This window comes from Gavialis gangeticus, unplaced genomic scaffold (genome assembly GCF_001723915.1).
Source record: "Gavialis gangeticus isolate Ggan-Ray unplaced genomic scaffold, GavGan_comp1, whole genome shotgun sequence".
NCBI classification, from domain to species: domain Eukaryota; kingdom Metazoa; phylum Chordata; order Crocodylia; family Gavialidae; genus Gavialis; species Gavialis gangeticus.
Window position 1 is genome coordinate 52,938,615 of NW_017729025.1, and position 15,153 is coordinate 52,953,767.

At 47.0% G+C, this 15,153-nt stretch overlaps 1 protein-coding gene across 9 annotated transcripts in view; it reads right to left on the bottom strand.

Annotated features, from left to right (window-relative positions):
* Positions 1-15,153, bottom strand: part of ADCK1 (aarF domain containing kinase 1) — a 141,572-nt gene that overhangs the window by 118,493 nt on the left and 7,926 nt on the right. For 2 of the 9 annotated variants that reach the window (XM_019518720.1, XM_019518715.1), the window contains exon 1: positions 1,701-1,799. The exons of 1 other annotated variant lie outside the window; for it this stretch is intronic. In XM_019518720.1, coding sequence (XP_019374265.1) covers positions 1,701-1,761 — 61 coding nt within the window. In that variant the 5' untranslated portion in view covers positions 1,762-1,799. Of the gene's footprint in view, positions 1-1,700; positions 1,801-4,898; positions 4,927-5,277; positions 5,341-15,153 lie in introns of those variants that run through there. 6 more of the 9 variants (XM_019518726.1, XM_019518722.1, XM_019518717.1 and 3 more) reach the window with 5 other exon arrangements.

Consider the following 15,153-nt stretch of genomic DNA (forward strand, 5'->3'; position numbering starts at 1 on the left):
CAAGAGCTCAGGATTCATGTTGATCAGATGGCAAATGACCCCTGTTGAAGCAAGCAACTCTAATAAACCAAGCTTGGTAGTTTCTGTCTGCGTGTGGGAGGAATGTGCTCCAGTACTCAGAGCATCATGGATCCTGAGAGTCATTTCTCCTCTGTGCCTTAGGAATCAACAGGCAGGTATACACAAGCAGCTCTAACCTCATTATTATTATTACTATTATTATTGTTATATCTCCCTCATTGTTATTTACACTGTAGCATGTCTAGAAGATTAGGGCTTCATTGTGTTAGAAGCTGTACACCCCTAAGAAAATGATCATCAGCCTCAAAGGTGTTATGATAAGCTTAATAGAAGAGACACCAGGAAATGAAACAAGAGAGACACAGGATGCACAAAGTAACGGTGAATCAGATACGATTGCTGCTTATTGTGCTATTCACAGCACACCAGCTACCCAACCATTGTCAAGAGATCAGGAAGCATCTTGAAGTAGGTAGGGTTTAAGAAGTGTTGGCAAAGCCAGACTGCAAGGTTGATGTCTCAATGAAAAGTAGGGCTTTAAAAAAGAAACCAAGCAATTTGTGCTTGCTGTATTGAAAAGTTGAGATCTTTTGGAAGGAGGCAAAGAGGGAAGTGATAATCTCAAATCAACAAATGAGGAATCTCTCGGCCTTCTTATCATCAGGGAAAAGTGAGGCAAAAGCTTTGCAATTCTAATTTATGACCCCACACAACTGAGAGGCAGCTTGGTTTAGTGGCTAGCATGAGACCAGGAGCTGTGAAATCAAAAGGAGAGTTGTCAGTTCTACCACTGGCTCAACTGGGGGGGAGAGACCACTGGGCAAATCACTTAGCTTCCCACTCTGTTTCCCTATAAAATGAGGAGGATGGCAGCTATACTCACCTATTTACTGCATTAATTGAATGCTGGTTGTAAAGTGTTTTGAGCATGTAATTCATTATATAAACATTAACTACTATGTCACTGTTAGTATTAAGTGGGGTATTTTAGAACTGGCTTAAGGTTATCCTCTAACTAGATTGTTAGACATGCTTATACATCATTACAAACCTCTGGGAGGAAAAGGAGAAGAAACATTCCCTCTTCCCCCTGACAGTTCCTTTCCCCGTTTTATTAAATGACACTTTTGACTATGCAAACCTGGAAGCCATTTACAAATCCAGTTTATTTGTCCTTGCCTTCCACTGAATCCTCTTTTCTTTTGGCCTGTTGCCATGGGCAGTGGCACTAGCCTCCCATTTCATTTTCTGCTTCTAGTCAATTGCACCCTCTAGTCAAGAGCCCAAGGCTGCTGTTCCTCAGTTCCCTACCAAATCAGTGGGAAAGCTGACCCAAATTTAGTTTTACTTATGTCCCCAGCTGTGCTATGCCTTGCACCCTTCACAAGTCTCTCATGAGTATGCCCTTCCTAGTGACAGGCTTTGAGCCTCCCCTTCCCTCAGAGTCCCACAATTCTGCCATTCATGAACAATGTCTGTACTTTCCAGCACCCCATTTCCTCCCACTGTTTCCCTCACAGGTGCCAATCTAGCATAATCCCCAGGAGGTTGCTTTCTCCTGGGAGCTTGTAATAAGGAAGCATAGGCTACAATACAGTTTAGCCTTTTCAGAACTCTATTATTTATGAGTCATAGGAACAGAGTCAGAGAAACAGGCTAAAATAACCCCAAGGACTTACATGCATGATTTATACCTGGAATCATCAAGAAGCAGGGTTCGCAGGCACCTCCATAGGTCATCTAGTCCAACCCCCTGCCTGAGGCAGGATCATCCCTATTCAAACCATCCTATACAAATCCACTGTCTAACCTCTTAGCAAAATTACACAGTCAATCCTTACAACGCCCTAACCTGCCACAGGTAAAAGAGGGGGACCACAACTACCAACATCCTTGCTGCTGTAAAGGTTGTTAATACACACACACACACACACGTCCCCAGGAAGAGGGCTATGCCCTTTGCTACAGAAGAAGGCAAAACCGCCTGTAGCCCACATCAATCTGCCCATATGATAAAATTCCTTCCTGACCCCAAATATGGCAAGTGGTCTGACCCTGAGCAGAAGGGCAAGACCATCTGGTCAGGACCCTCTGGCTTTTAAGTCCCAGCAGAAGCACTGGCACACCACAGTCAAAGTCTACAGCCTTGGCTGTAGCCAACACCCAGTGCCTCTAAGGAAGACTTAAAAAAAAACCCTGATACATGGTAGAGGGGTACAGGTTGGGGCAGAATCTCCTCCCAGTCCCATGAAGCAACCAGCAGAGCCCAGAAGCATGGGAAATACCTACACCTAGATCAGCCCTGACCAGTGGCTGTCCAATCTCTGCTTAAACACCTCCAGTGACGGAGAATCCACAACTGCTCTGGGCAGTCTATTCCACAGCCTCATGGCTCTTACAGTGAAGTTCTTCCCAATATCCAATCCAAACATACTTTGCTGCTACTTCAAGCCATTGGTCCACATCCTACACTCAGCAGCAAGAAAGAAGAGGTATTTGCTCTCCTTTATGGCAGCCCTTCAGGTATTTGAAGACTGCCATCATATCCTGTCTTAAGCACCTTTTCTGCAAGCTGAACATCCCTAGCTCCTTCAGCCTCTCCTTGTATGACTTGCCTTCCTTTCAAACCCTTTATCATTGTTGTCACCCTCTGGAACCAGTCTAACTTCTCCATGTCCTTTTTAAAATGTGGACCTCAGAACTGAACAGGACTCTAGATGAGGCCAAACTGGTGCCAAATACAAAGGCACTATCACCTCCCATAAACTTTATTACTTCCTTACAAATTTTAAGTACCCCTTAGCCCAGGCACCCCTGCCTCTGCACTGGAAGGGGCAAGTGGCCCCCGCCACATTCACTCACTCCATCACCTCCAGCCATTTCCCACCCCCTTCCTCTCTAAGCAGGGGTCTTTAATTGTTTTAGTATCCCTCAGATCCAGTACTTGGACCTGGGAAATTAGCCTGGCTGGAACAGGCACGTGGGCATTCCCAGCACCCTCCTGTCTCCCAAGAAAGCTTTCCTACTCTGCCTTTCAGGGCCTTTGTTCTCTAGAAGTCTTCTGCAGTTGCTTTGCTTCCTGGCTGTCACTCCCTAGAATACTCCTTTGCTATAAATTCCATGCAGTCAAGAGGCTGGTAAACTGAGGCATATATCAGATCACAGAAATAGTGCAGAAATCACTCCCCACCCTTCTCCATAGCCTCCAAAGCATACTTTTATGGAATAGTTTTAACTCAGGAAAACATTTCTGTTTTCTCCTAAGTTTCTGTAAACATATCCATCAGCAAATCTGAGATTCAAACTGTCAGGCAAAGTTGCCTTTTAACAAAGAAAAACCTGTGCCTCTTCTCATTGCTTGTTTTTTTCTTTTCTTTATTATTATAGAGAATATTTGCCTGGAAACAGGTTGTAGGTCCATCTGTTCCCACATCTTATTCCCACCTGAAGCCATAATCTGCAGCTTGTGATGTCACGAGTGTTTTCATACCCACTAAGTGTGACGTCACAAACAGAAGATGGCAACTGTAGGCAGAGAATAAACAGAAGCAGCAGCTGAGCTTTTCAGCATCCAAGTTCCTGTTTTCATGTTTAATGTCTCTCAGCAATAAAAAGGAGGAATTAAAATACCTCCAATATAAGGTACAGAAACCTAATTGTCAAAATCAATTGCATTTCAAGTTGTCCATAAGGTGTCAGTAAGTCTTTATCATGTAAATGAGCTATTACAACATCCCTAAGGGTATCTTAAAGACACTGTCAGCTGTGAAATACACCTCTCTGCCTAACCGCCTTTCACTATTAAAATGTTTGCTAATGAATCACCTCCTGCTCTTCCTTTGTAGGCTTAAACTAACTTCTTTGACTTTCCCCTGACTTAGTACATGACTGTGCATAAAGCTGATCTAGAATGAGGGTTTGGACAGATGAAACAATTACACCAATTTAAAAGGGTGGAGAGGAAGATTGTGTGTCAGTTGATCATTAGTAACTCTTTCTTCTGTCTGCTCTCTCAGGGTAAATGGAAGCTAATCCTGGGCAGTTTGCCCATGAATTAGATAGTTTACCTCCTACTTACCATAGGAGCAAATACATAAAACAGTTACAACAGACTAGCTTGACACACAGCAAGTTCCACCTCCACTTAATTGAGTATAAAGTTTCATCTCCATATCCCGAGTTGCTATTCTCAGTCATTTGGCTTATGTAACAATACATCCAGCACTGTATAGGAGGTAATCCAAGAGCCTGTTTCCAATAATATTGACAATATTTAACCTCTCTATATTTTGCTTGGTTGGTTTTAGTTTTCTTTTAAATTAATTTCACACTGAGGAAGGTTGGCTCTGAAGCCTAATGTTCTCCATTTACTCAGCAAACCGGTTCTCAGGACAAGCTTCTTACACATATTTATTCACCCGTGTCCTTCAGCCCTACTTTCCAGGGGCCCTACCTTTAGAGAGGAGCGTGGGAACTATGTCTGCAGCTCCTGCAACCCTTGTGTCTAAGATGGGCAACCAAAGAGGCAACTGAAGCTCTTCTGTTTTATGCTGTGGAAGCCCACCAGATTAGACTGATTCCCCCCCCCCCACACACACACTCTCTCTCCCCAAAAACAGGTCCATCTTGTCTTTTGGGCTACTAAGCAATCACCAGATGAGACTTGTTTACAGTTACTCTTCACTTCAACAAGATCCACACTGTTGACCCAAAGGATGAGATGCTTGTGCCAGTTCAATGTTTGCAACAACACGTGAAAGTAATGCATGGGACATTAATGCTGTGACAGTAACTTTCTTGACAAGCATGAAACAGAACGGTCCTACACCCCCCCCCCCGATCTGTTGCTCTGCTTTCTGCTGTCTTACCCTCCCTACCTGATCTGCTCTGCTCTCTACCCCCTGCCCTGCGCTTCCCCACCTGATCCACCGCTCTGCCTGGTCTTCCTCGCCCTGTGGCAGCTGCCCCACCCCCGCAGGAGCTGCCCGCACTATCAGCCCACCCGCTGCAAGATACAGCTTCCGCCGTTTCTCTTGGGCTAGGCTTTCACCAGGCCCCGCACCCGGCAGCGCCGCCCACTGCAAACCCCAGCACCGGGTCCGCCTCGGACCAGGGACCCGGTACCGGGCAGCTCTAGGCCAAGCCGCTCGCAGCGAGGCAGAAACGAGCCCCCAACCCCGCTCCGGAGCCCGCGGTAGAGCCCAGCGCCTCGACTCAATGATAACCCCCCAACCCGCGAGGTGAGCAGGGACATACCAGTTACTTTCCCAGCTTCCCGGTACCGCGATACTTATCCCAAAGCCCCCCCGGTACGGCCTCATGCGCGCGGTATGCTGGGATTTGTAGTCCTCTACTGCCCCGGCCCTGGGCGCCCGCGAGGGCAGCCGGGCCCTGGAAAACTACGGCAGCCTGTCTCATTGATTGGTGTCCTGACCCGTGTGCTGGGCCACAGATTTTTGCCCCATTCAGGAGGCGACTCAGAGGCTCGGTTAATGATAATAAGTCTACCTGCGTCTCCCCCACGAATTTTCATTTCCACCTAGGAGAAATTTTACAGTCTTTGCACTCTGCTGTGCCTGAAGAAGGGTGCATGTACCCGATACCTTGCAAATAACTAATTTTTCTTGCAAATATCTAGTTAGTCTAATAAAAGATATCACCTCTACCAAGAGTCCTGATTCCTTTTGCCTCTCTGCCAGGCACATGTCCACTGTACCCTGATGCCTGCACACATTTGTCTCCTGCCACATCCTGGACTTCCAGAGGACTCAGAAGATTGTTTTCAAGGGGTTGCGTTCCTGGAAAGCCCTGCAGAAACGGGAGAGCATAGTACTTGTAATAGAAACCACTGGAGTAGCCACCAATGTGCCACAGACAGACCATTGTGTGTAGAACAATCCTCTGCCAACAGCATCAGACTGACGCCTTCCTACAGGTGCCACATACATTTCTAGCTTCAAGCCTGACTTGTGCAACACGCTTTTGTTAGGCACAAAGGTTGGGTCCAGAAGTTAAAAAGAAGAGAGGGTCATTTATACCTTTGAAATTATGTGTTTAGAAGAGATCAGGTGGAATTCAATGAGCCATCAAGTCAAGTAAACCGCTGCCTACAGCAGAGTTTTTATTAAGGTTTAAAAAAAAAACCGCAAGAATTTCCCATCTCTGCTGACACCAGGGCACCTTTGCCAGCAGTAGGTAGCACTTTCAGTAGCACCAGATTAGATGGGGCCACTCAAGCCATTATACTGTAGTTTAAATAGCAGTGCCCATGAGAGCTTTGCCTACAACCAACAACAGAATAACCAAAGGACAACTGGGGCAGCTGCCCTAGCACTGATTTGGGGGGTTAAGAGTGTGTGGGCGGGGAGGTGGGAAAGAACTGCTGCTACTGCAGCTACACAACTGTGCTGGCAGCAGCCAGAAATCACCACTGCCCCCACATGTTTCAGGTGTCCTGGGCACCTGGCTGCATTTTTTGCCCCTGGTAGCAACGGCAGGTTGCTAACTCACACACCAGTTGAGTTAGAAGAATGTTAGCTACCTTGGTAAGAAATTGCCAAGAATAATTGTCCTTATGTGGTGTAAACTGATAGATACAATGGAGCTAAACTGGTTTATAGCAGTTGAGGATCTTACCTTTACCATAGCAAAGACCCTCACTGGTTCCCCATTAAATACTAGTTTAAATGCAGGGCCCAAATCCCAAATTCTAGAACTCTCAGTGCTCTGGGCCTGGAGTATCTCATAAATTGCTACTCTCTCAAAAGATGATCTGGTACAACAACTGCACTCATCAGGAACAATGGAGCAGTTGACAACAAGAGAAAGAATTACAGGAAAGAAATCTCTGCAGCTGGCCTTCAGCTAGGAATCTCCTTACTGTGAGAAACAAGAATGATGACAAATCTTACCATATTCAAGATTAAATGCAAAACTCTTTACCAAAGCCTTCCCAGAATAATGGTGATGATGATGATAATAGACAAGTGAACAAAAAAGCCTAAATACATGCCTTGGGTGAGGGGAGGAGGACCAAGAACGAGAATAAAAAATCCTGCTAAACTAGCATATTTATTGCAAGCCACTCAGATTCTCCAATATAAATACCTACATAGATAGCTACTCTATTTGAAACATTTAAATAGATCATTGCAAAAATGCAATGTTATTTCACTGGAAAACAGGGAAAATAATTTTGATTTCCAACCAGTGTCCCTATAATTAAGATAAGATGGAATTCAATAAAACCTGGGTAGCCCACAGTGGGAAACAGAAAATATTTAGGATGGAGTTAAGAAGGCAACTGTTTCAATTGATCCTAGAAAAAAAAGTTGATAAGGTGATAGGAATCAATAACAGGTGACCCAGGATGTGAATAAGCCAAATGAAACATAAAAGACCTTCATAAAGTACAGCCCATAGCACTTCAGGAGTAATTGTTTCAAACAGTGTGTAGGTTCTGGCAAACACCACTATGTTGGTGACATTTGCCCCATATTTGAAACCAGAAGAGGCAGAGAATTTATTTTTCCAGAAAAGCTTCAGTTCTAGAGCACAAGACTGCAACCTCCAGAAATACCAAACTGCAGCAAATGAAAGCCAAACCAGCTGTACCGGAGGAAGATTCCCACTAATAAGCTTTTCTTTCAGATAACAGTCCTCAAGATGAACATCTGTTTCAATCAGCTTCTGTGACCAGTTCTCAAAGACCTGATCAGCATGCCTTCCTTTGGGGGCCCATGATGCACAATTGATCATTCATTTTCCTTAATGAACTTCAGGAATGTTTCTTGGACTCCTCCTCTGTTACTTCCTGCCATACCTACTCTCTGCCTTACCATCTCTTGCGTTGTCCATGCCTGATCCTCCACCCTGCCTAGTTCCCTCATCCCAGATGTCACAATTCATGATTAACTTCAGTGCCATGAAGTTAATTATGAACATTCTCTCAGAAGTGAAGCAACTTGAACTCATGGAAGGCAAAGTTAAGGCTTTAGCTCAGGTTAAACTAAGGGTAGGTTCTGAGGAAGCATCCTGGCTTGGCTAGGTAGCATTCATCATAAATAAATGGCTTAGGGTGTTGAAAGCAAACTCTGCAAGTTTGCAGGTGCTGTTGATATGGGAGGCAGAACAATGAAGAGAAGGATTTTGATCATGTACATAAAAAGAGGGAATCCTGCTGCAGGTAAGAGTTTATGGCAGTTTTGCCATTGATTTTAATGCAAACAAGCTCATGATCTCAGTTGATCTCAATCTGAACACCAATCAGGAACAAACTGGGGATTAGTAATAGGGAAATCATTGAGGCGATCAGCCTGCTGCACAGCTGGATCTGCAGAAAAGAAGGTAACTCTCAACCATAGTCGCCATCCCCCCCCTCCAGCCACAACTTGGAATCTCCAAGCTCTGAGAGTCTTGAGAGGGTTCGGAGGAGGCCGCTCATACGGTCAGAGGCCGGCAGGCAAGGCCCTACAAGGAGAGACTGAGGGACCTGGATCTCTTCAGTCTTCACAAAAAAGGCTGAGAGGTGATCTTGTGGCTGCCTGTAAATTCATCAGGGAAGGGCAGCAGGGAATAGGAGATGCTCTATTTCAGGGGTGTCCAACCTTTTTGAATGTGAGGCTGGATCATGAACTTTTTAATCACCCAGTGGGCCGGTGAGCCATATTCAAAGACCTCATGGGAAGTGGTATCACATCAGGAAGTGATGTCACATGACCTTTGACACCAATGAAGTTGCAGGAAGTGACAATTAAATGGGTATGGAAATGTGGTTTAAAATCCAAAATAAAAACAGTATAAAAGCAACAATGAAATAATACCCAACACTTGACTAAAATAAACACTTTTGCTTCTACACACTTCTCAATGAACGAAAGAAGTATAACGCAGGCTTGCCCTGAGACACCTGGGCACACAGCGCCAGGTAGAGGAAGCTGTGGAGGAGGAGCTGTCTGTTGGCCTCCTGCACCAGCAGCGAGGAGGAGGAGGAGGAGGTGGACGAGAAGCAGTGCCTCAGGATGCTGCCCAGCTCCATCAGGGACGAGGAGCCCAGTCTTCACACACGGCCACGCGCATGCAGCCCGCCTCCCTCCTCGCCTCCAGTTCCCATGGAGGACAAGGAGAAGAAGGAGGAGGAGGAGGAAGGTGCAAGTGTGACCTTCTGCTTCCTCCTCACAAGCACATGAATGGCACCTCTGAGTGCCAGGAGCACATGAATGCCACCTCCTCACAAGCATGTGGCACCTCTGAGTGGGCTCCTCAGCATCCCGCCTGGGAACATGGCCCCACTGACAGCCAGTCAGCCGTGTTTCACACTCGCACGCTCATACCTGCACTGGACCACATCGCCCCTTCTCCACCGATGCAGTGTGGACTGCCCCTGGCATGGGGCTTAAAGGAGCTACGTGATGGGCACCGGGGGGGGTGCGCCTTGGCCTAGGCCCTGGGACCCGCCTGGTGCAAGCTCACCCACCCTGGCCTCCATGGCTGCGGTCAGGGGAGCTGAAAGAGGGGTCCTGCTCCCCCTGGGAAGAGGGTCAGCAGTCACCCGGCAGCCAACTGCGTCATAGTCCGTGTTTGCTGGTCACCTGCTGAGGGGCTGGGGGAGGAACAAGGGGTGGAAACAAAAGTAAACAGTGTTTCCCATCGCAGCACCTCGGGCCTCATCTGACCCCAGCGCTCTTTCCTGCCCAGGGCATGGGGTTGGACTCGATGACCTACTCAGGTCCCTTCCGACCCTAACATCTATGGACACATCCAGATGAACACGCATGTGCCTGTTGCCCCGCCTCAAACCCCTTTGAGGTGGGGCAACAGGCACATGTGGGAACAAAAAAATGTTCCCCACACTGCAAGTTTGCAGTGTGGGGACAAAATTAGACCCCTGGAAACCACTCTGCAATAGAGCAGAGCAAGTCATGGTTCAACACCGTGCCCAGAGCCAGTCCTCCAAAAGAGACTCTCTGATTTTGGCCAGAGCTTCTCTTTTGTGTTTCTGCTGCCTCCAGCGCTGTCCAAGGTAAGTTGGGGGGGGAAGAGTTTCATGGGTGTCAGGGGATGTGGAGGGGGATTTGGAGAGTGGCGGGGGGGATGTCCCTGGGGCTGTGGGGTGGGTAGGTGGGGAGTGAGGACCTGGCCCAGATCCCTGAGGCTCGCTAGTCTGGCTATGCACTGGAGCGGGTCACATGGCTCCAGGAGGCGCGCACAGGAGCTGCGCCTCCCAGAGCCCTGTGACCCACTCCGGTGCAAGGCCAGACTAGCAAGCCACATGGGGCTGGCCCAGGTCCTCATCCCCCCACAGGCATGGGGCAGAGGTGGGAGCCGGCCAGTGCAAAGCCAGACTAGCGAGCCTCAGGGATCTGGGCCCAGCCCAGCTGGGCTGCAGAGGGGGCCCAGGACCCAGCTGGACCTGGTGCTCAGTTCCCGCATGCCGCACCAGGTCCTGCTGCCACAAGACCAGCCCGGCTGGGTGGCAAGAGCAGCCCCAGGGCTGGCACAACCAGACTGGACTCAGCACATGGCCCCCCCACTGCTGGTGTTAAAGGTTAGTTATGGGCCCTGGGCAGGGGGGCTGGGGCCCTGTGGGGGATAGGGGCTGTGGCCCTGCAGGCTGGAGTTGGGACTCTGGATGGAAGGGGTTTTCCATGTGCTGGGGGGTGGGTCTGCACCCTGTGGGGGCCAGGGGACCCACCCCTCCTGAGCAGCCCCCACACAAGGTCCCCCACAACCACAGTGCTCCCAGCAATTGTCCCACTCCTACCCACAGACCAACCCACATCCCTCCACGTCCACCCACCACCTTCTCCCACACTCCTTCCCACCACCTTCCTACAAACACCACATCCCCCCATCACACACCCATCATGTGTGAAGAAAATCAAAAGCACAGATCAACACACAGGTATTTAGAATTTATTTTTTCATGATGATAGAGACACTGGTAGGCTTCCAAATCACTTTAACATTGTAAATATACCAATAAAGCATTACCTAACTTATCACACTCTCTCTCTCTTTCTCTCTCTCTCTCTCTCTCTCTCTCTCTAGATATATGTGTGTGTGTGTGTATGTAGAGTGTTTTTTTGTTTTGTTTTAAATGTGGAAGAACATGGATTTGGGGGTATTTTAAACAATGGATTTGGGATGCTGCTACAGTAGTCCAGCTGGCACAAGGGGTAGTGTCCCCAGGTATTAATTGGCTGGGCCCCGGAAGCTCCAGAGAGCTAGTAGCCCTGAGCTGCTTGCCAGGGCAGCTTTTTGTATGGATGGAGCCAGGACAGGGCAGCTTTTTATACTGCTGGGGACAGCACAGGTGCTGGCCCCAGGCTCAAGCTCCCTCTGGCTGTAGATCTGGAAGGAGCCAAGCAAGGTTATTTTGCCCCAAGTGGCAGAATTTGCTCCACACCAGAGTGCATGTCTGAGCACGTGCACAGAGGCAAAAAGCTCCGGCTCAAAATTGTACTGCTTTTATATGAGTTGCTGCAAGCGCACGTGCAGACATGCCCTATGAGTCTATGAACTCACTGTTGCTAAACAGCCCTGACTACCAATCCCTTGTTTTAACCACTAGATCACAAGCCTTGACAATGTTCCCAGCAGAAGGAAAGAAGCAGTTCAGCATCTGATTCCTATTGGCTTCCACTGAAAAAACTAGCTATAATGCTTCAGAAGAATCCAGTTTTTGCTGCTCTTAGTTAAACAGGCTGGAGCTGGGAGAGAGAAAAATGGAAGCTTTTGTAGCATAACAATGTCATGTGCCCCAGTGCAATATGCAATTATGTAACCAAAGCTAAACCACTCTATAATTAGAACAAGCACCTAGTTAGAGCGATCAGAGCTCCTTTGTGAGAGCCTATGCAGGAGCTCACAAGAAAGAGCTTGGACTAGAATAAAGACACTGGCTTGGTTTCTATTTTCCTTTTAACTGGTGAATAAAATAAATATCAGTTCATCCCAAATTACCAGGAAAGAGGAAAAGTATTTTTTCTGGTTTTTGCTAAAGAAATTTGCATCCCAGAGGTGTGACTAATGCAGAATATTGGAGAAGCTGAAACAATTCCACTGACACAGGGCCTCACTGTCCCAAGCCCATGGTGGGAAGAATTCAGTCAGATTGTTTGAAGAGAAGTTAGAAGGGCAGCTCCAGTTTCCCCCACAAGGAATCATCCTTGTTCACTTTTCTCTCTCACTTTTTTTCTTTCTTTTCAATTCTTTTTGATTCAAAATATCTAAAGACATCTGATGACTATCATCAAGATCAACTCTCCCCTGTACAGGGGAAGGAGAGATCCAAAGGACTTCACAGAACAGGTGAACCCGTGACCTTGAGGTCCTAGAGAAGTAGTTTGAGCTCTTTAACCAGAGAACCAAAGAAAGGACATGCAAAAACCTCTATTTTTGTATAAGGACAGAGAAATTGAGAAGAGACATTAGAAGACAAAGGACAAAGCGGGGAGGGGAGAGAGAGAAATGGCGTAGGAGAGGGGTGAGTGGGGTAGAACTGGTCAAGACAAGCAAACAAGCATTAAACCTATAGCAACAAAGGAATCACCAAAGTTCATCCAGATAATGGAATAAGAATCCATAGTCTTTCTTTTAACCACATTTAACATCCAGTCTGTGGATGTTATAACCATGATATTAATACCATATTGATATTCATATTACTATTGAGTCAGGTTATTAGCAGTTATAAATCAATGTAGCGCTTCATGAAGGTAATGGAGGTGAAGATCTGGCCCAAAAGATCAACTGTTACTAGAAATCTTTGTTTCAGGATTATTCTCTGGTTCTGTCAATTCTGACTGTAAGAAGAAATACTTGTATTCTATATCACATAGAAGCTCTCCATAGCTGTAATGCTGATGGATGCACAAATCAAGACAGATAGTACAGAACAAAATCATCCATCTGGAAGTTGTTTTACAGCACAGCCTAACATTCTCAGAGCACTTTCACTAGGGCAAAATGGGCATGGGGGAGAAAATGGCAGGTCCATCTGTGTCAGCTTTAAATGTGTTGACTTTGTACCGCCAGCGGAAACACCCAGGTGTCTATGGAACCGTAGCCATCTCAGGTTACACTGCAACCTTGTCTTGGTTAAGCCTGGACTAGGCCAATACTTTGATGGGACACCTTCAAAAATATACTTACTCCAATGGGCAGTTCAATAGGAACTGTTTGTCTTATTAAACCATGATTGTGTTACTTGTAGAGCTATCTTTAAATGATGTATAAAATCAAGGTCCTTCCACCTTGCAGTCTTTAAATGTCTTTGGATACTTTTCACAACAGTCAATGTGCTAGAGCTGGTTTCCTGGCCAAGTTTCATTTTGGGTCATAAGATGCTACCTCCATACATTCCCCTTGCAATTGCCTAAGGGATTCCCCCCTCACTTCCTGCCCCAGGCCGTTAAAGGGTGTTGCTAGGCCACTACATTCCACCTTAGAGGTGTATGAAATACTACAAGCATGTACTCTACAGAGTACTGTGGGCTTCTGGAAGGCCATATAGAAATGCATGAGATGATTATTACTTTCTTAAGGGATTTTACTTTCCTCCAAGTGTAACAAATTACAGAAATTAAACTAGCCTTCCTTTCAATCATCCAAGATAATACAGGAGCAGTTTGAAGAATTCAGAGACTTCTACAAAAGCACTAATAGACCTTCTGACCCTTTTTCCCAAGATGTAATTATTCCTTTTGAATGCTCCTTGTAACCTTTGGGGGAATGTAAAGCACAGGGGTTGCCAGTGTGGCTGAACCTTTCTGCCTGAGATAAGCTTCTTCTTTTTTCTCTATTTAACAACTTATCCACGGAATAATTCATCCCCTGACCTGAGAATTGTAATTTATTTCGATCGTTTTTATTCTGTAACTCAGAGTGACTACTAAGAATACAGATCTCTGATATTAGCAATAACTTATTACATTACATTGTATTGTCATTTTCATTTGTTACAAGATATTTCATGAGACATTTAATTTTGTATTTGCAAATGTGAAGAGTACTGAAGCAGAGACTAAGGGTGCCTCTAATTTAACGTCTCTAATCTACCCTGGAGGACTCCATACAGCTCTTTCATGAGTCAGAAAAAATGTTTAAAAATGAGTGGGTGGATCTCTATCCAGTTCCGGTATCTATAACACAAAACTACCTGCATAATTGGTAGTGCTTGTCCCTGCTGGCACCCAGGCTAAAGACTGACAAGGGTCACTGTAACCAAATTCCTTTCTTATCCCCAAAGAAAGTCACTTTGGAATATGAGTGAAAGACATTGGCAAGTTACATATGTGGGAAGCTTTTGCTGCACTGTGTTCCATGATTCTAAATATATAAGGGGCTTTATCTGTCTGTCTGTAACTCTCTTCATCAACTGCGCCTGCGCTGCCGAGAAGGCAGCAATTGGCTGCACGGGCACAGGTGGGCACAGGGCAGGGGGAGGTGAACAGGGTGGGGTCATGGTTGCAGTGCCACCCCGCTGCCCGGCCCTGCCACCCTTCCCACCCCCCCATGCCCAGCAGGGTGGGGTGCCCAATGCATGCATGCACCCCACAACTTTTATTACCAACAGCCAGCAGGGAGGGAGAGGCAGCAGGGAAGGAGGGAGGAAGGGGAGTGGGGAGGGGAGGCACGCAGGTGGGGTGGGGAGGAGGGAGGCCCCACTGCTCATGGGAGAAGACAGAGGTGGGCGGGGGGAGAGGGAGCCCCCTGCGCCAGAGGCTGAAGGAGGAGGCGGTGGCGGTGGGAGTGTTTACATGGCCACCACCCCCTCCTTACCCTTCAGGGCCAGACATGTAAACACTCTTTTGAAATCCATCATTCTTGACAGGCAATTGGCTAGTATCAAATAAACAGGATCATGAGCAAGACGACACTGTGGGGCATGTCCACACAAGCCTGCACGTGCCTCTTGCTGCGTCTCAAAACAGTTTGAAACATGGCAAGAGGAACACTGGGAACAAAAAAACATTCCCCATGGTGCATATTTGCAAAATGTGATACCTAGATAACTGTTGGGGGGCCATGGCCCCTGTAGCAGGGAGATGTGGCCCCTCTTGGGGGCTCTGACCTCTGTGGGGGGACTGTGGCCCTGTGGGGGGGAGCTGTGGTCCCTGGGGGGGGGGG